The sequence below is a fragment of the Symphalangus syndactylus genome, chromosome 5 (assembly GCF_028878055.3).
Source record: "Symphalangus syndactylus isolate Jambi chromosome 5, NHGRI_mSymSyn1-v2.1_pri, whole genome shotgun sequence".
Taxonomy (NCBI): Eukaryota; Metazoa; Chordata; class Mammalia; order Primates; family Hylobatidae; genus Symphalangus; species Symphalangus syndactylus.
The window spans coordinates 147,606,877-147,629,043 of record NC_072427.2 but is presented as its reverse complement, the minus strand read 5'-3'; the positions used below and the strand labels follow the sequence as shown (position 1 = coordinate 147,629,043).

The 22,167-nt window shown below is 36.2% G+C and overlaps 1 protein-coding gene across 3 annotated transcripts in view; it reads right to left on the bottom strand.

The window, feature by feature from the left end:
- The window catches only part of CD163L1 (CD163 molecule like 1), an 87,332-nt gene extending 74,229 nt beyond the window's left edge, over window positions 1–13,103 (bottom strand). Inside the window, exons 1-4 of one of the 3 annotated variants that reach the window (XM_055280795.2) lie at window positions 13,047–13,103; window positions 10,086–10,178; window positions 4,921–5,271; window positions 4,003–4,323 (exon numbers count right to left, since the gene is read on the bottom strand). In XM_055280795.2, coding sequence (XP_055136770.2) covers window positions 4,003–4,323; window positions 4,921–5,271; window positions 10,086–10,178; window positions 13,047–13,077 — 796 coding nt within the window. In that variant the 5' untranslated portion in view covers window positions 13,078–13,103. The remainder of the gene's footprint in view (window positions 1–4,002; window positions 4,324–4,920; window positions 5,272–10,085; window positions 10,179–13,046) is intronic. The other 2 variants (XM_055280796.2, XM_063640807.1) reach the window with 2 other exon arrangements.
- Between the last annotated feature and the right edge of the window lie 9,064 nt (window positions 13,104–22,167).

The window sequence follows — 22,167 nt, the reverse complement described above, 5'->3', positions numbered from 1 at the left end:
ATAATAATAATTATTTCTCATTGTGTCTAGTACACAACAAGAAAAAGCCCTAGAAAAATCATCTCTTTGTCACTTATCACTTATCTCTTTAGTTCCTTTCTCCACTCAGAGTAGTGTTCTCCCACTGTAAGCCAGTATTTTGATATGATTTACCAGCTTCTGGACTAAAGCCCCCTTCCTCACTTCTTCATTCTCCCATTCAGCTGTACTGTATCAAACCTAGACTTGACTTCCCTTTGTTCTCTTTTGTTTCTATACCTATAAACCACCCTCATCATTACTACTTGCTTTCAACTAGCTGTAATTTTGGCAAGAATTTGATACTCTATTTTGCACTTTTGGGGACATTTGTGGTAAATTAAGCGTAGTGAAAATATAAAACTAACTTTTGCTAATTCTGCTGCTGATGTTCCTTTCACAGATCCCGGGTAGCTGGAAGAAATAAATAAATTATGTTTGCAGATTTAAGTAATCCAATCAAACTAGTCTATAGGCATCAATACCAAAGTAAAAATATAAATAACAAATTATTTAATCCGAGTTTCTTCTACAAAAACCGACCTTTAAAAATGTAATTATATATACAATATTGTGTTATGTGCCAAAATTGTTGAACATAATCAGAAGATATGTGTAGCAAAGTTTAATAAACAAGAAAAAACTATGTAAAATAAAGGGTATTATCTCAAATTTGAAATTGTAACTGGATACTTTTATCTTCCTCATTTCGTCATGAGGAGAAAGTTTTTCAAACCATGTAACAATGAAAACATATTTTAGGTTAAATAATAGAATTCTTAGGGGCTATTATGACATTTAAAAATAAAAATAAAATGTCCACCTCAGTAGGCATTACTGGAAATTATCAAAAATGTTTTATGAATTTCCTTGGATTTGTCTTTATAGAAAATTTATAAACCACAAAAACATATCTGTCCAGATTCCTCTAAAATCTCCCAAGATTTTATCAATTGCAAAGGCCTCAAGCACTACTGATATGCTGGTACTAAATTTACATCTCTAATTCAGACATTTCTTCTGAGAATTTCCAGTGGGAATATCCACCTACATATCTTCCAAGTACCGCAAAAATGTTCTAACACTCTTAGCATCTTTCTTTTAAATGATACTACTAGCTACAAGGCTGTACACATAAGAAATTTGGGAAAAATTCTTACCCTTCTTTCTTTCTCACCTCTTTTTTCACTTCTCTTGGTACTATCAAAGCTGCTGTGTAAATATAACTCCAATCCATCCACTTATCTCTATCTTAACTATTTTAGCCCTAGTCAAACCACTATTGTGTCTTACCTGACCTCCTTCAGGGTCTTCTTAACTTCTGTCTCTGCATCCAACCTTGGCTCTCAAAAGCTATTCTTCATTCAGTTAGTCCACATGATATTTTAATAATCAAATTTTATCATGGTAATTATCTGCATAAAACCCTTCAAAGAATACCCTTGGCTATTAAAATAAAGTCTAAAACTCTTGCCATAACTCCCCAGTCTCTGAGTACGAGCCCTCAGCTTCATCAACTATCACTCAACCTTCCTCATTAAGTTGCAGCTACTCCAGTGTTTTCTCTACCCTTGGAGGCCACCAAGTCCTTTCTTACTTCAGGAGAATTGGGTTTCTCCCTTTGAAATACTGTTTGTTGAAAAACTGCTTTTAACACCTCAGATTTCAGTAAAGCCAATTCTAAAGACTTACGTTAAGTGAGTCATCCTGTTAAATAATCTGATACTAATTTGTATCTTTATTTCAAAACATTTATTGGAGTTTACAAACCTGTAGATGTTTGTAGAAGAAAAAATAGAAGAAATTAGAAGCCTTTACAGAATGTTCTAAGCACTCTTCCTGACTTTGAACTACTCCAAGACTTTAAGTTGTTTCAGATTATTATTCACTTGTTGTAAGAACTCTGTCAGCCAGTAGGAGACAGATCACCTAGAAATTAAAGAACTTTGCATCGTCCTGAAATTCCAAACATAAAAAAATGATAGGGAGGAATTGGATTTTAAGACTAAGAACAAAGATTTATCATATTTTCTATGCCTCTTCACCTCCCCGAGTTTCTAATAAATTAACCAGTTAAAAAGTAAACATGTATAGATCACCTAAAATTGCCAAAACTATGCCAATTGTTAGGAATAAATAAATTTAAAATAATTCCCATCCCTCTGGTATTAGCATATTTGAGAGAAGGTGAGAAATTAAATAACTAAAATGTCATTAACACATGAAGAATTAGGACAGAGCGCCGTCATAACATATGAATAGGACATGTTTATATTTGGGGAAGGCTTCCCTGAGGAAATGCTCTTTAAGATGATGTTAATGGATAACCAAATTTAGCTAAGAGAAATGAAGGAGGAAGAGTGCTTTTCTACCTAGAGGAACAGAATGTCTCAGTGTTCTGAGGTGGGATGGAAAATATCACGTACATGAAAGAACACAGCAGAGATCAAGCAGAAAAGAGGAGAGAGTAGCAACATCCTGTAGATAATAAGAAATTTCCTATATGACTTTAAGATCAACTAAATGTGCTTCAAAAAACATCACTTCAGCTGCAGTGTGGAGAATGGATTTGAAGGTGTTCGTAATGACTGCAGAGAGGCCACTGGGGAGAAGTCGTTGCTTTCCGTAGTGACTTCTTAAAGGTGGTGAGTGATTGTTGCTTGGTTTACATTGATAGTAATGAAAATGGTGAAAAGAAGCCACATTCTTCAGCCGGGTGCGGTGGCTCATGGCCGTAATCTCAGCACTTTGGGAGGCTGAGGCGGGCATATCACAAGGTGAGGAGATCGAGATCAGCCTGGCCAATATGGTGAAACACTGCCTCTACTAAAAATACTTTAGCCGGGCGTGGTCGCGGGTGCCTGTAGTCCCAGATATTCGGGAGGCTGAAGCAGGAGAATAGCTTGAACCCAGGAGGCGGGGGTTGTAGTGAGTCGAGATAACGCCACTGCACTCCAGCCTGGGCAAAAGCCTGGGCGACAGAATGAGACTCCGTCCCCCACCCCCCGCAAAAAAAAGCCACATCTAAAACTATTTAAGTAGTATAATCATTTCCATCTGGTGATGTAATGAATGCAGTGTGCTAACAGAGAAATGAAGGACTTAAAATTGATCCCCTAGCTGAACAACGAGAACGCATAGACACAGGGCGGGGAATATCACACACTGGGTCCCGTCGGGGGGTGGGGGGCTGGGGGAGGGATAGCATTAGGAGAAATACCTAATGCAAATGATGACTTGATGGGTGCAGCAAACCAACATGGCATATGTATACCTATGTAACAAACCTGCACGTTGTGCACATGTACCCTAGAACTTAAAGTATAAAAAATAAGTGATCCCTTAGATTTCTGACTTGAACAATCAAGTGGATAGTAATGCTATTTACCAAGCTTAGGAAGATTAGATGATGAGTAAACAAGGATAATAAGCTTACTTTTGGAAACGTTAAGGTTCAGGCACATTTTGGACCCTTCGTAGGCACACGGATATATGTATCTAGAGCTCTTAGGAGGTGTCTGGTGTGGAATTTTAGTTGAAGCTAGGAAAGTAAATTGCTAAGGGAAGAGTATAGCGAGAGATTAGGGACTTAGTCCTGATGAAATCTAAGTTTGGTAGCTGGAAAGAATTAGTAAAGTGGGGAAACTAGACTAAGAATGAGTGACCTCAGAGAAAGAAGGGAAAAATATGATATTGTGTCAAGAAGTTATTTGAAAAGGATTTTTAGAAAAAAGATTTGATCGGCCTATGGAATACTGCTGAGTGATCAGAAATATTAAAATTCAAAATGTGCTTTAGATTTGTTAGGAAGAGCAGTTTTAGGAAGAGTGTTTAGGAAAACTCCAGAATGGAGTGATTTCAGGGGTAACAAAAATTTGTTATAACCAGAGAAAATTCTTCTCCAGAGAATGACCTTTTTATTTCCATACATACTGTTTCTATACAAATTGTTCCTTTCTTCTACATGATGTCTCGGGTTCTTACCATAACAAGTTAATGTGACATCCTCATTGTGACTGCAGTCATGATTTCCCCATCCACGATGTCTGCAATTCCAGAGTGCCAACTCATTCCCCTGGCATGAAATGTCATCCAGCCAAATGGGGCTCAATACAGCAGGGCTATTAACAACTCCAGAAGAAATAAAAGAAGATGGACATCCTAGTTGCCTGCACACCACGGCAGCAGTATTCAAGTTCCACCCATCATCACATATAGTCCCCCACCTTTCTTGGAATTTCACCTCCACTCTCCCTGAACAGGAGTTGTTTCCATCCACTAGCCTCAAACCCAGATTGGCTTCACCTACGAGAAAGACAAGCAGACATAGGAAAACTGATTCAACTTTGAGCCTGAAATAAAATCAAAAGGATACGTAGAAGATAGCCCTGTTATGAATGAAGTTACCAAAAATAAAAAAAATAACTGAAAATACTTATAGGAGGGGTATGTGAAGCTTTTTTCTAAACACAAATACACAAACGAAAAACAATCCTAGGTGAAAAAATCAATCATTAACATGATATTCTTTATCATTTTGCTTTAATTTTATACCTCATTTTTCAGAAAATATTTGTTCTGTTAGTGTACCTGGTACATGAAAAAAGGCACTTAAATCAAAGCTATCCCTGCTCCCAACCTTCTTCATTTCTTTCTAAACTCAATTATAGTTATGATAAAGATATTACATTGGTAACTGTAATGCATTCTCTCTCTCTCTCTCTCTCCATTTCTTTCTAAACTCAGTTATAGTTATAAAAAGAAAAGCAATTAGACATTACTTTGGAAATAAGAGAAGGGTAGAATATATAAAATATTTTCTACACCTCCCAGAGGGACACTATTAAAGTCAAAATAGAAACCCCTACCTTCCAGCAGATGATTCCTGAGGGTAGGTCTTACCTTGCCTTCCTACTCTAGTTAGACTCTTACCATAACAGTTCACACCAACATCTTCTCCATGATAACAGTTATGGGTTCCCCATTCCCGGTGTTGACATTCCCAGAGAGCTGACTCATTTCCATAACAGGAAACGTCATCAAGCCAAATTTTTCCATGTCTAGTCACAGCTTGTCCAAAACGAAACATGGCGAAAGAAAATGGACATCCAAGCTGTTTGCACACGACAATTGAGGCAGTAGTGTTCCACCCGTCATCACACACAGTTCCCCACTGTCCCTGGAATTTCACCTCCACTGTCCCAGAACAGGGACCGTCTCCGTTGACCAGCCTCAACTCCAAATCTGTTCCATCTGCAAGAAAGACAGAAACACACATTAGAGATGGCAAAGATTAGAAGGCAGAAATAATATAAGTAGGTGAGATGGATGATGATCATTTAGCTTAAATGTTGTTATTAGAACTTAGAAAGAAAATAAAAATGAGAAAATTTGAAGTGAGAAGCTTTAATTTTTCATGATAGAGAACTAGAGACCACGTTGCAGCATAGTTTTGCTTTGCATTGTAATGTGAAAATAAAAAGAAGGGAAAGAAATTTTTCCTTTCTATGCAATTCCCACCAATATAAACCATAGAAAAGGTAAGGTTGGCTGTTTTGCAGGCAGAATGAAAGAAAGTCCCTTGGCTAGTCAGTTTCAAAATAATCTGTATCTGAGGATTCCACCTCACATTTTTGAAGATGTTTTATATACTTAATAATTGAAAACGTCTTGTAAGGTTGACATAATAATTTTCTACTCAATAAAATCTACAGCATTAAATACTTTTGAGTATTTATATCCTCAGATGTTTTAAATACATTCTACAATAGGCCTTGCAGGAGGAGAAGACCTAGTCATCCGTGATTGTAATATGTTATTCCACCTTCTCTAATCAACAGCTATGTGGATCACAGGTAGACAACCGCTTCAGAAAAGGTCAGTCCTTCAGATGACCATTGACTACTCATATTCCCATCTTAAAAATTTGAAATAAGTAAAATGGATTTTAAAAAATCCTAGGTGAAAAAATCAACTTAAAACAAGTGAAGTTAATATTAACCCAAATCTACTTGTAAGCCAAAATTTTGAGGAAAAGACAGTAAAAATTTAAATGGGAAACCAATGTGAAGGGAGAAAATTTTAAAGCAACCATGACTTTTCAGCGTAAAACTTTATGGTGAATTCTGTGCATATGATGATGATGAGAGGGTGTGTTAGTAAAAAGAGCAAGTGAGCCAAAGGGACAAAGAGAAGCAATAAGGAGGAAGAAAAAGATGAAAAAAGAGAAAGAAAGAGAAGGAGAAAGGAAGAGACAGAAAGAGAGAGAGAGAGACAGAGAGAGAGAGAGAAACAGGGAGAGAGAATACAATAGAAAAGGCTTCCCAGTTCTGAGTTTCTGTACACAATGGCTCAGTGAGAATACATTTTTCACAAGAGATAACAATATCCTTTCTGAAAGTGGATTGTGAGTTAACCATAAGTCTTCATTCAGTGTGGTCTTGCCTATACTATACTCATGAGAATAACTAGAAATTTTGGTTTCCTTATATTTCTCAGTTCCTAGTGCTGCTACTGTTTCCTATTTCTTTCTATACATACATTTTTCTTTTTAGTTGAAATGTGTGTGAGGGACATTCTAATGCCTGTGCCCATATCATATAACTCTTAAGTCTAATGAAAGCTCTTAAAAATATAGTTGATACACACACACACACACACACGAATATATATTCTAATATGATTGATATTTGCCATTTCTATTTTTTCAATATACTGATTAAGGTGTTTTTTTCAACGTGTACATTAGAATTTCTACTAATTTTTAGACATACCAAATTTCTACCAAAGTGTGATAAAAATTATTAAAGAAAACTTGATAAATTAAGAACTTCTATTCTTCAAAATACACTATATAAAAAGTGAGAAGACACAAATGTGAAGAATATATTAGCAACATATATTATAACTATGGACTAGTATCTAGATTATATTTTTTAAATATATATATTTAGAAAAATAAGCAAAATGGGCAAATGACTTGAACAGATATTTCACAGAAGAAAACAAAAGGCATGACCATTAAATACATGGAGAAATGCCTAAACTTAATAGTCTTTAGGAAATTGAAAATTAAGATAAAAAGATACAGCTTTATACTCTCTTGATTGGCAAACATTTAGAACTCTGAATATTTAAAATATGAGTAAGGATATGAGTCATTGAAAATATATACACATTGCTGGTGGAATTCATCCTATCTGGTAAAGTTGAAAACATGCACATCCCAGAACCTGGTAATTCTACTCCTACCTATAGACCCTAGTAAACTCCCATGAATCTGCACCAGAGACATATTTATAGCAGAACGTTTGACAATAGTAATGAAAAATCCAAATAACTATTGACAGGATAATAGATACATTCATTGGGAATATTTATTTATACAAGATAATATATTTTACTTAATGAAAACTGAAATAATTATAGCCATTGCAACAGCAGAGATGAAGCTTAGAAATATAATATTGAAAGATAAAAGCAAGTCCCAGAACACTAAATGCAGTTTGATATGTTATAAAGCTTAAAATAAGCAAAACTAAACAATACATTATTTCTGCATCTATATCTATCATATTATTAGAAAGTATTGTATTATTAAAAAGTAAGGTAGTGAGAAATGCACAATTCAGGATAGACATTATCTCTGGTGGGGTTGGAAGGTAGGTGGAAGAGAAGAGGAAAACATATGTAGAAAAAAGTGATTGATAAAAATCCAGTTTCCTGGTTGAGGGATGGATTTATGTGTGCCATTACATTATGCTTAATGATTTGCATATATGTTATAAAATGGCCATTTTTGTCTAATCAAATACAACATTAAACAGCCAGAAATTTAAAGCATTTTAAAAAGCAAACACATTAATCAAAAATATTTGTAACTGGACAAGAACCAATACTATTTTGGAGTATATAAAGATATAGTAATATTATCTATGATTAAACAGAAATAAGAAAATTGCACAAATAAAGTAAGCATTCAGTTAAAATAATCATTTGAATACCATGATTAAATCTCAACAGCATTTAAAATGTTAATTTAGCCCAGACGCCATGGCTCATGTCTGTAATTTCAACACTTTGAAAGGCAGAGGTGGGAGGACTGCTTGAGGCCAGGAGTTCCAGATAGGCCTGGACAACATAGTGAGACCCTATTTGTACAAAAAATTTTTTAATTAGCTGGGTATAGTGGCACACATCTGTAGCTGCACTCCAGCCTGGCTGACAGAGTGAAACTCTGTCTCTTTAAAAAAAAAAGAATCTACTTTAACAACAATAAAATTTTATTTAAACTACAAATTTGGCACTAATGAAAAATATAGAAAATAATGGAAAACCTTAAAAATGACAATTTCTGTGTCAGATCTATGAAATGTAATATATTTGAAAAATTATTGAAATACAAAGCAATTAAATAACTTCAATAATCACTCATAAGGTCTTATTAAAATCTATTTGGGTATATCCAAATGATGGAAAACTACACAGCCAATAAAACAAGGTATCATAAGGGATAAGTGATAAAATAAAAATGTTAAAGAACTATATAGGTAATAACCAATATATAAAATATAATGCAAAATTTTCTTAAAACATTATTATAAAAAATGCCACAAATTGGTATTTTAAACAATAGTGTTTTTCTCTGGATGTTAATATATTAACAAATATATATTTTTATTTATTTTATTTTTTATTTTTTTTAATTTTTTTATTTTTATTTTTATTTTATTTTATTTTATTTTTTTTGAGACGGAGTCTCGCTCTGTCGCCCAGGCTGGAGTGCAGTGGTGCGATCTCGGCTCACTGCAAGCTCCGCCTCCTGGGTCCACGCCATTCTTCTGCCTCAGCCTCTCCGAGTAGCTGGGACTACAGGCGCCCGCCACCACGCCCGGCTAATTTTTTTTTATACTTTTAGTAGAGACAGGGTTTCACCGTGGTCTCGATCTCCTGACCTCGTGATCCGCCTGCCTCGGCCTCCCAAAGTGCTGGGATCACAAGCGTGAGCCACCGCGCCCGGCCTTTATTTTTTATTATTATTATTTTTATTATACTTTAAGTTCTAGGGTACATGTGCACAACGTGCAGGTTTGTTACATATGTATACATGTGCTGTGTTGGTGTGCTGCACCCATTAACTTGTCATTTACATTAGGTATTTCTCCTAATGCTATCCCTCCCCGCTCCCCCCACCCCATGACAGGCCCTGATGTGTGATGTTCCCCACCCTGTGTCCAAGTGATCTCATTGTTCAGTTCCCACCTATGAGTGAGAATATGGGGTGTTTGGTTTTCTGTCCTTGTGATAGTTTGCTCAGAATGATGGTTTCCAGCTTCATCCATGTCCCTACAAAGGACATGAACTCATCCTTTTTCATGGCTGCATAGTATTCCACGGTATATAACACATATATATTTTAAATTGTATTTAATTCTTTGATTTCTGTATCTTGTAAGCTTTTATTAACCTATTTTTCTATTTGCAAAAATACAATATCCATATTTTTTCAATAAGACATTTTATGTTTGGAAACTATCTTTATCTTTTTTCTTTTTTTCTGAGATGGAGTCTTGCTCTGTCACCCAGGCTGGAGTGTAGGGGCATGATCTCGGCTCACTACAACCTCCACCTCCTGGGTCCAAGCAATTCTCCCACTTCAGCCCCCCAAGTTGCTGGGGTTACAGGTGCACACCACCACACCTGGCTAATTTTTGTATTTTTAATACAGATGTGGTTTCACTATGTTGGCCAGGCTGGTCTCGAACTCCTGACCTCAGGTGATCTTCCTGCCTTGGCCTCCCAAAGTGCTGAGATTACAGGCCTGAGCCACAGTGCCCGGCCGAATTTGGAAATTATCTTTATCTGAAAAAGAAAAATGTCAACGAAAAATTTAATATGAAATGCATAAAAATAATTTGGACACCTTTATTTACAGGGTATAGCTATTGAAGGTCCAACATTATTTTTACATGTTCTATTTCCCTCAAAATATGCATTTAGGGTAGTGAGTAGGGGAAAGGTAGGATAGAGGATTGTAAGCCCAAAAGTTATCATCCATCAGAACTCACTAAAACTGCTGATGAGAAAGCAGGAATTCAGGAGCAGGATGCAAGTTACCACAGCAGAGAAAAGGTTCTGATGACAGCAGCATCTTCCAAAATCTGGAGAAACAAAATATAGCAGGGTAGAATTTCATGTCTTTCTAAGAAATGTTAGATGACCTCAAGGACTTAAACCCAAAATAAAATAGAAGGAGTAAGATGAATTATTCTTCCACCTGTCAAGGATACCGCACAAGAAAGTCCTTTTCCCAGGAAAATGCACAGGACTAGCTCCTATTTGTGATGGAAAGGCACTAAATGATTTGTAACAGGGCAGATATTTTAGCACGTGATTCACTGAAAAATTGCATTCTATGTCCAAATATATTTTGTGGCTGTTTGGGGTAATTGATTACCATTTTGGGTTATTGAGTAATTTTTACTTCTCAACTCTTTGACTAACCCTCTCCTCAGTTTTACTATTGTTTTTCCTCCTAACATTATCCCCCTACTTTGTTCATTCATTTGCTCCTTTACTGAGTATGACATATGTACCAGATCTTGTGCTTCATGATGGGAATAGAGGAATGAATAAGAGTTCTTGCCTGCATTCCACTCAGTGGCTTGTGACTGGAATGTACAAGCAAATCAACATTTGGTGGTCACTATAATAACTGCTGATTGAGCTCATGATTATTTACCAAAGCTATCCACTTTTCTTCAGGGTCACTGTTTTATTATTCCTACAGAATCTTGTCACTTCCTCACTTCTCCCTATCTTTTCAGTCATGCTCAGTTGTGCATCTAATAAAGTTTATGCTACATGTGTGGGGAAAGAATGAATTGAGATAGGCAGGAGCAATACACAGGCGAAGGAGTTGAGAATTTATTCTGAGAGTTATTTGGAGACTATAAAGAATTTAATCATGGTATAATAAATAAAATTTACATTATAGAAAGATTATTTTAAAGGCAGGTGGGATGATTAATTCATAGGGGTAAATAAATGTATAAGAAATACTTAAAAATAATATTTATCATCCTGTTTACTTGAGGGGTATGTAACAGCTGTAATTGTTAGAGAACTATCTTAAATAGTATTTTCATTAGTATCTTATGGAAAAGATGAAGTCAGAGTTAAATTGAGCATGTGTAATCCCAGACAACAAAAAACAAAAACCCTAAGAGGACAGAAGGAACAGTACCCATCGGGGAAAGGCCCATGTTGCTTGGGCTACGCAAAAGCAGAGACAGAAGGTGCAACCTGCTTTGGTGGACATCTTTAGTTTTTCAAATGATGCTTTGAAACTAAAATGGATCCCGGGCACTTCTCTAAGAGAAGTAATCCCAAGTGAGTTTGGCAACAGTCAGTAATAACCATAGAGGAGACGTTATTATTACAATTATCATCAGTCACATCCATCATTCTTGGAAAATGTACCCAAATCAAGAGAAAACCCTCCCTATAGAACCAAACAGGGAGAAATAAGTGTGGAATGGGCAATTAGTGTGCCAATTTCCTTCTTTTCCATCTTGTCCAAAACACTTTAAGTTGGTCTTCTTTTTTCTCTTATTTCTTTTATTCCTAATAAGAATATTTAGTTCCATCAAACCTCATGTGTAGGATTATCCTAGGAAGCCATTTCCTCTGCCTAAATCCTTCCAGGAAACTGAGTGCCCATTTGTAAGAATGGTTAGAGCTAAAGATGAACTATAAAGAAAAAAGAATAGTTAGTAAGCTCTGACACCAACACAATCAAGATCTGATGAACGTGAACAAATAGTGCAGTAGGAAAGTCTTGAGAAGGAGAACTATTAAAGTATAATTGCCAGAACTTGTGACCCTCTATATATCTAATACCATCTCACCAATTCAAGACCTTCATCTTTCCCATTCCTTTTCTAATTACATACATGGCAGACAGCATATTGAAAGTTAAATAATATTATCTTTTAAGTAACACACATGAATTACGAAGAACTGTAATTCATTAAGATGAGCCTTGCTAGACAGAAGGCAGCCAAGCTCCTCAAACTGTAGAAAGCCTTTTTCAAAAAGGAGGCTTTGAAAAATATCAGAACTTCTGCTGGTTTTCTAGAAATGTGCTGGTCTTTAGTCATAAGCAAAATAGTTACAAAATATTAAGTTGACTTGTAGTAATTGCACTGAGGAATGGCACAGAGACACAGTGCCAACAGAAGTAGCACTGCATTTTCAAAAGCCTCAATCCTATTTAGGAGTTATAAGTCCCAAATACAGCAAAAACCTCCCTTCGTGATTCTTTATTTCCATGAAATGTCTACGAAGTGCAAGTTGAAAGGTTACTATTAATTTCAGATGTGCTCTGAAATACTTCTTAGCCATATATTCCTTTCTTAGTTCTTACTCTTTAGGGTTCATCAAAGACTTGTTCTTTGTTTTTTATCATAATGTCTTCTTATTTATTTGCTTCATTAAAATTTATAGCAGAAAGATCAAGCGCTCAGATTTAGCTGGTCTTGAATTTAAATTACACTTTAGATTCTACTATATGACCTTACATAAGTCAGTTAGTCCTTATAAGTCTTCATTTTCCATCTACCAATGGAGACAATAATATCTATAAAACAGGTTACATGTGTGAATTAAATTGAAATGACCTAAAGCATTTACTGTAGTACCTGGCACTTGATAACAATAAGTTTCTAATTTATCCCTTCTTTCTATTAGTCCACAACTTCATATCCTTGTGTGACTTCTAATCTCCAGTCTTTATAATACATTTTCTGTTTACTTTATTAATGTTTTCCTCCTTTCTTGGATTTCAATTTTGCCTCCAATATTGCTGCTACTCTAAGTTCCACAAAACTTCCAATTTTTTTATATTTCTCATGTCCTGTTTTCTTTTTACCTTAATACATAATATTTATATCTGTCTGTTGTTACACATATTCTTACTATACCCACCATCTCCCAAATGGCAGAGCAAAATAAAAGCAAACCCTTACCAACATGCCACGAGTTTTGAGGCAGCATCATTATGGGACTATCTCTTCCTGAGTCCTGATTTAACTCCTGGGTCCTCTTATATATAGTCTCAGAAGTGTACTCAAGAGGTGAAAACAGATCTGCTATTTGGAAATACTGTAAAATTGAGTTCATAGTTCTCCAAAGGGGAAGTCATTATAAAAGCTGAGGTTGTTTTTTCTTTGCTACTTCCTTATCACGTTAGGATATGGAAAACAAAGGAAGTTAAATAATATGCCTGGAAAGTCTCACAGAATAAAGGGAACTGTAAATTGCCACTCTAAATTTTCAAAAAGACTCATGTTTCACATTAAAAAATTTTGGTCTATAAATGTGATCTTGTAAGCATAGTTTTATAGATATTTATCTAAAAGATAAAATACATCATCAGGTTTGTTTGCTTTAGCATACATATTTCAACCAGTTATGCTAAAAGGATCAGAAGAGGTTACATTGCTGAAAACTAGCTAGTCTACGAAAGCTTTGCTGATGAAACATGAGCATAGATAAACATATTTGAAAAAATTTCATGTCTATAAAAATGTTTAACAAAATGGAGTCCTTTAAAATTAGTTTTTTATTGTTAATGATTATGTAAAAGAAAATAAAGCTTAGTCATCAAATGAGTTTGGAAAACATTCATTTAAATGATTTCAACCATTAGGCAGAAAACCATGAGTGGCTTCTGAGCTCATAGTGATTGTTCTGTGTTCGGATGGGCCTGTATGTCCTGCTCTGCTTCTTTGGGAAAATTGCTTTTTCCCTTCCTTGATATGTTAAGAATGGTAGATTACATCTTTTCACAGGCTCATGTCTCCCCGATTACAGTGACAAGTTCAAGGAAAAGCCAATGACCCAAGTGAGCCCATCAGAGTGTTTGCCAGGATTTTTCGTACTATACTTCCATGTCGAGTAGGCCTATTAGTAAAAAAGAAGCTAATATATACAGAAATTAAAATGAGATATAAAATATCTAAATACTATAGATAAATAAGTCCTTATAAATCTCCATTGATAAATTCAAGAACTTTATTTTTTCTTGTCCCTTTTCAACTTAGATACCTGACAAGCCTTTATATAACAGAGGCTAAATAAAATTCTGCTCCAATTAATGCCAAATGTATTTTGAAGTCCAATTAAACTTCGGAGCTTGCTAGATACGAGCGAGATGTGCCTCTGAAATGATAAAGTGGCTTTCTCAAAATATAGTCTCTTTCTTACTTCTCAGAACTGAGGTAGATGCCCAAAGTCAGAAGAAATCAGAAGGAAAACAGGGAGAATTTTTTCTTGGAAAGCTTGAGATGAAATGTCTTTGGGGAAATGTAATTCACTAACCAGGATAGGTCACATGATGGAAGAACAGAAGACACAAAAAGAGGATGCTGAAACTTGTTTTAGTATATTATTTCTCAGTCATGCTGAGAGAAATTTCCTGAAATTTTTAAAATACAGTATGACCGGAAACGCTTTCATGAAACAGAATCCATAGCAAACTAACTGATGATAAAATGATCTCACAGAAGTGGAAACTGAAAATAGAAAACAATGAAAACCTGATTATTGCTATTCTTTGATAGAATATATGTCTCCACAATGTCTTTGCTACTGTTTTGAGTTTCTCCCATTTTTAGACACCCAAGTTCTCTCACTCTCAAATATTTCGTAGCAGGTTCTAATCTAAATGAGTCCCTTTCTTGCCTTTACGATAAAAAAGCCTAAGGGATGTGATAACTATCTCTTTGGGGAAATAGCTGGATATTCTGCTTCAAGATCTCACACAAGGCCATAATCACATTGTAAAGTGGGGCTGTGGTCTCGCCTGGAAGCTTGACTGAGGAAGGATCTGCTCCCCTGGCCACTGCTATTCCATGGACTGAATTGTGTCTCCTCAAAATTTATAGATTAAAGCAATAACCCCCCAGTGTGACTATGTTTCAAGACAGGGCCTTTAAGGAGGTAATTAAGCTTACATGAGATTATAAGGGTGAGGCCCTAACCCAATAGGATTGATGTCCTTAGAAGAAGGGACACCAGAGCTTGTTCTCTCTCTTTCCACAAATGTGCAGAAGAAGGGCCATATGAGGACACAGACAAAAAGTGGATGTCTAAAAGCCAGTAAGAGAGCCCTCACTAGAAACCAAATTTCCCAGTACCTTGATAATGAACTTCTAGCCTCCAAAACTGTGAAAAATAAATTTCTGTCATTTTTAAGTGACTCAGTCTACAGTACTTTGTTATGTTGATCCAAGCAGACAAATGAAGATGTTGGTATTGAGAAGTGGGATGCTTCTGTAACAGATAACCTAAAAATGTGGAAGTGCCTTTGGAACTGGGTAGTGAATAGAGGCTAGAAAAGTTTTCAGGTGCGTGCCTGAGAAAGCCTAAATTGCCTTGAAGGGACTGTTAATAAAAATATGAATGCTAAAAGCAATTCTGATGAATCTTCCATGGAAGTGAGGAACACGTTATTGGAAACTGCAGAAAAGATGATTTTTGTTTTAAAGTGGCAAAGAACTTGTCTGAATTGTGTCTTAGTGTTTTGTAAAGTGTAGGACTTGTAAATTACAACTTTGGATTTTTAAAAAGGAAGATATATAAGCAAAGTGTTAAAAGCACAGCCTAGGTTTTCCTAATTGCTCACGGTAAAAGGCTAGAGGGGTAAGATAAATTGACAGCATTGTTAAGCAAAAAACAAAAACAAAAGCAATCCAGAAATTGAAGATTTGGAAAATTCTCGGCTTATTTATATAGCAAAAAAATGATAAAATGTGTTCTGGAGAGAACATCAATGGTGTGGCGCCTCAATCATTCCGTAGAGAAATTAACCATGACTTTTTTCATCCACCTTAGCAGGAGCCATGAATAGAGATGGGATTATATCAGCAGAGACCCTGCCAGTTTGGACCAAAGAGAATAGAGATGGGTTGAAATAAATCATGGAAACCTTTCTGACTTCTGAGATTCTGTAGGATGAAATAATAGAGATATTCAGCTGTGAACATGCTTTATCCTTCAAGGAAAGGGATAAATGACCTTGAAGGTGATTCAGAGGTCATCAGTGCTGTCACTCCCACTATAGGCCCAGGGGAAAGGCTGTTTTGTCCTCAGTTTCAGAGGATGGGACCATCTCCTCAGTTTCAATAGGCCAGGCTGCCTCCATCCAGTGCCTGAGGAGTGCAGCATCCACAAAAAGTTTTAACAGTCTGCTACTTACAGCTGTGGTGGTGACAATGCCACCCCAGTGGGCCTGGAGGGCAGAGGATTCAGCCAAAGATAATTATTGTTGAACCTTAAGATCTAATGGAATTTGCCACTTCTCCTTTTTGGAATGAGAATGTCTGTCTTATGCCTGTCCCACTACTGTTTTTTGGATGCACATAACTTGTCTGGCTTCACGGGTTCACAACTAGAAAGAAATTTTGCCTCAGGATGAATCATAACTTGAGTCTCACCCATACCTGATTTAAATGAGCCTTTGCACTTTAGACTTTAGAACTGATGCTGGAAAGGGTTAAGACTTCATGTGTTGTTGGCATGGGATTAATATATTTATCATGTGAGAATAACATGAATTTGGGAGTGGAGGGTAGAATGTTATGGAATGAATTTTGTCCCCCACAAAATCCACAGGTTGAAGCCCTAATGTGACTATATTTGAAGATAGGGCCTTTAGGGAAGTAATTAACATTACATAAAGTTATGAGAGTGAAGTCCTAATCCAGGATTACTATCCTTGTAAGAACAAAACAAGACAGAGAACTCTCTTCACACATGCAAAGAGGAAAGTCCATGTGAGGACACAGAGAGAAGGTGGCTGTTTGCAAGCCAGGAAGAGAGCCCTCACCAGAAACCAAATTTGCTGGCACCTTGAACATGGACTTCTAGCCTCCAGAACTGTGAGAGAATAAATTTCTGTAGCTGAAGTCACCCAGTCTGTGGTATTTTGTTATGACAGCCAGAGCAGACTAATACAGTCCCTAATATGGTTGCTGGCAGAATGTTGTACTGAGGGGCTCGATTTCTTGCCAAATTGGACTGAGGCTGCCCTGAGTTTCTTACCAGGAGGACATCACCCATAGAACAGAAAGAGTGTAAAATCTTGCAGAGAGAGAGAGAGAGAAAGAGAGACAAATATGGAGTCACAGTCCTTTCTAACCTAATCTTGAAATTGATATCTCAGCACTTTTGCCGTATTCTATTCATTAGAAGCAAGTTACTAGATCCAGCCCACACACAAGGGGAGCAGATTACACTGGACATGAATACATGAAGGCAGGCATAATTTGGAACAATTTTGGAAGAAATCTATAAGAAGTGAACAAAAAATAGACCAGAGAAACCAAAAGCTATAGGACAATATGCAGCAGACTTATAATTGGGATGCCAGGAGAAAAATGATGACAGAATGGGGCAGAAGAAAGACTCAGAGAAATAATGGTTAGGAATAATGACAGACACCAAACCACAGTACAATGTACTTAAAGGACACCAAGTACGAAAAGAATAACACACACACTCACATACTCTCTACCTAGGTATAACATATTTAAACCTGCACAGGCATGAGAGAGAGAGAGAGAGAGATAGAGAGAAAGAGAGAAAGAGAGAGACAGACAGACAGAGAGAGAGGCAGCCAGAGGAAAAAAAGCACATTACGTATATATATATAGAGAGAGAGAGAGAGAAAAAAAAATTACAGATGACCTCTTGTCAAAATCATGCATGCATGAAGACAATGAAGATGATATCTACCAAGTGCTAAAAGAGGAAAATAACCTGTCAATCAAGAATACTCTGCATAGTGAATATACATTACAAAACTGAAGGAGAAATAAAAAAAACCCTTAAACAAAGCTTGAGAGATGTCATTACTAGCAGACCTATATTAGGCTTAGTGATTTACTTCCAAAGCATGGAGTATGGAAGATGGTAAATAACTTTACAGCGGAGAAATCTAGCAAATACCACTTCAAACAAATGATCAATGGTCACATCCCCAGTGACGACATGTGTATGTCATGTATGCCCTGATATTTTGTGATGAGTAGGGCACTTTACCTCTGTGGTGTTCTTTCCCAAACCCCATTACTCCAGTCTATTCATGAGTAAAACATGAGGCAAACGCAAGGTGAGGGACATGCTAAAAAACACCTGACCGGTACTCTTCAAAACTGTCAAGGTCATAAGAAATAAAAAAAGACTGAGAAATTGGCATAGACCAGAGGACACTACAAAGACAGGACAACCAAATGCAACGTGAGATCTCGGATTGGATCCTGAAACAGAAAAGAGACATTAATTTAAAAAAATCCTGGTGACATTTAAAAAAATCTGGAGTTTATTTAACAGTAATTGGATTTATTTTCCAGGGCTGCCATAGCACAGTACCACTAACTGGGTAGCTTAAAACAATAGTAATTTATTTTTTTTACAGTTCTGGAAATGACAAGAATGAAATCAAGATGTCAGCAGGCCATGTCCCTACAAAGACTCTAAGGGAGGATCCTTCCTTGCCTCTTCCTAGCTTTTGCTTGTTGCTGGCAATCATAAGCATTCCTTGGTTTGAAGATTCATCACTCCAATCTCTGCCTCCACCATCACATAGCATCCTTCCCATGTGTTTCTAAGTCCAAATTTTCCTCTTCTTGTAAAGACACATCATTGGATTAGGGTTTACTCTAATCCAGTATAGCCTCATTTCAACTGATTACATTTGCAGAGACCCTATTTCCAGTTGAGGCCACATTCATAGATACAAGGGATTAGGACCTGAACATATCTTCTGTGGGGACACAATTCAATCCACAACAATAATGTACCAATGCTGGTTTCATAGTTTTGACAAATGTTCCATGATGATATTAGATGATAATTATTAGATTAGGGGAAATTGAAAATGGATGAGCAATAAATGGAAACTCTCTTTATTATCTTTGCAACTTTTCTGTAAATCTAAATTATTCCAATATAAAAAGTTTATTCAAAAGAGAAGTGAGAAGTGTATCTTTTAAAAGTATGCTTATAAAATATTTGAGGAAATATGGTGAAAGAAGGAAAATGAGCAAGCTACCCTACATCTTCAAATGCAAACATAATCTATCTGTATAATTTATGATGTTATAAATCATAGCTATATATTTATAAATATATGTATAAAAGTTTCTTAACTTATAATATTGTTTTTCTTTAGATTTATTTATTAGGAGTTTTTATAGTCCACTATGATCCCCAAAATAATAAATTGCAGTGGTGAGTGACAAATTCCTTTTTCCTTCCCTATAGATTATGTGGTCTCCTTATAGATACTGTAGCAGAAATTCGGGGGAAGCAATAATATGGTAAGGAAAAGGTGAGGAATTCTAGGGCCAGAAATATTTTTTAAAATTTTGGCTTTAAAACTTTTCTTTCTAACTAGAAAACCTTTAGAGAAAACTAGAACACATATGCAAACAAGGTTTTAGATGACAAAAAATGTTTACAAGCACTCTAGTGCTACATATTTGTCAGATAACCATGACATCATGCTAGGCAGGAAGGGCAAGACCATGGAGGGTATGACTAGGTAGGAGGACATAGCATTTGCTTTTGGTCTGAGAGAACAGTGGCAGGTTACAGAAAATAGACAGAGCTATAAGAACCCAGAAAGCCCCACAGGCCAAGAAGGAGAGCTTATATTTACAGATTGAGCTGGTGAGGTCACAGAGTCAACAGCAGCACCAAGCAGAAGACATGATACTGTTTCATCAAAGTAATGCCAACACCTGTATCTATGACTCACCCAATCCTAAATAAATGCATTTGCCCATGGTGACGAGGCAACTAATGTAAATGCATGAAGTAGGTTGAGATTGGAATGTGGTAAAATGGCAGGTGCACGTCCTGTTGAAAGGAAGAAGAGGTTACTCACCTCCAATTCACCGTTGTCATGTTGAAATAATGGCCCAATGTTTTCAGACCTCCTGATTTTCAAGAGAAACAGAAATCTGTATTATATTAGCAATAATCCAGTTAAAAATTGGAAGGAAAAAGATACATTTATAATGATAACAAATGCACAAACTTACTTAGGAGCCAATTAAACAAGAAATGTTAGGACTGTTATATTGCAACGTAAAATATATAGAGAGAGAGATTATTAATAATGAATGAATTATATTGGGTTGACAACAGAAGGAGAGAATTCTGTAAAGGAGTCATTCAAAAAAGTAATCTAATAATTATTAAGGTGGCAAAGATAAACATTTTTATTTCTAAAGTACATCGTTTTCCAAAGAACATGATTTTTTTAACTAGGTGACTGAAGTGGCCAAGTGATATAGACATTAAAGATAAGAAAAATTGAGACTAGACAGAGACAAAGGCAAACCTTGAGAGGACAATTTTGCTAATATAGATTTGCTTCTTATCTGTATGGAGGTGGCCCTTATTCTAGGCTTGCCCTTGTTTCCTCAAAGTAAACAGGTTACCTACAAAGAGTAACAGTTTCACAAATTTACACTTAAGTGGGTGTAAGACAATGAAAATTGGAAAGGTTTTGGCTCCATATAAACTGTATTTTGTTTTGAAAAGCAATATAACATGATGGTGAGGAATGTGGCCACTTGAGCCAGAGCACCTGGGTTCAAATTTCAGCTCTGTCATCACTAGCTGCATGCTTTTAAGCAAGTCATTTAACCTTTCTGTATTTTAGCTTTCCCAAATCTAAAATGGGTAAAAAAAAGTACCTACCTCATAAAGTTATTGTGAGTATTAAGTTTTTAATTCATATAAAGCATCGAAACAGTCCCTAGCATATAGTGAGCACCGCGTAAATGTTAACTTTTATTATATGGAGTGGAGATTTCACCATAAAGAGGAAATATTGAGCAAAAAAAGAAAGGGAGAGAACATTACTACTAATATTCTGTTAAACAATGATGGAAATTCTGAAAGCACCACAATATTTTTTAACCATCCAGGAATGTATTAATAGGAAATATTTTAACAATTAATGTCTGATACATAATTTTGGTAAAAATAAATCTAAAATATAGGTAAAGACTATTTTATATTAAATATTACTTTGAAACATGTACATAAAGATTTATATTAATTAGTATATAGGCAGAGCTCCTCAGTATATATACTCTAAAAAGATGTATACATATGTTCATATTTGCACACACACATATATATAGTACCTGGCATATGACTGGATGCATAGTATATGGAATATAATTGGGTATTTAATACATAATACTTGACAAATAGTAGGTGCTCAAAAAGTTTTGTTGAATAAATGACTAAATAATTTAGTTAATTTATGTCAAATATATATTTGAAATCGACAAGAAGTGCAAAAATACAGAAAGTATGCCAAATGGCATATTTCCACAAGAGAGTTGCTTTGTAGACTTAAATGTCAGAAAGGGGTGTTTGTAATACCTGGATACTAAGAAAGGATTAAAAATCAATTTTAACCTTTCATCTGGATCTCAGCAAGATGGCACAATAGAGCTTTCCAATACTTGCTCCCTATAGAAACATTTGAATAACTATTCATGCACAAAAATACACTCAAAAAAGCTACGAAAACCAGGTGACAGATTATAGAACATAGTGTAGCACAGCAATAAGAAAAGATGTACTGGAGAGGAAGACAGTTTTACATTATCAACATCACCTCTGCCCCAACCCCAGAAAGCATGATATGGAGACAGGTACCCTCCCTGTGAGGGAAGGAAAGGGAAGTAAGCATCAGATTTTGCCTAGAACTTCAACACTGAGCCTGCCCCAGCAAAATCCAACACTGGGCAGGCCCAAGGCCCCAGACTCCAGGGTAGCAACCATGGGCTGGGTTCCAGGCCCACGCTGGTGCCAGGCCAGATCCTACAGCCCTAGGCTCCAACCTTGCTTGTTGGACTCAGTCTTGGGTCCTGCCATACCACCAGACCTACCCCAATGGCCTCAGGCTCCAGACTGCCTTGGTACCAGGCTGACCCCAGCAGTCCTGGGCTTCAGATATACCCCAGTGCCAGGCCATTCCCCAAAGACTAAGACTCCCAGCCTTTTCCTGCAGCCCTAGACATCAAGCTAGCATCCATGGACCAAGTCTCCAGATTG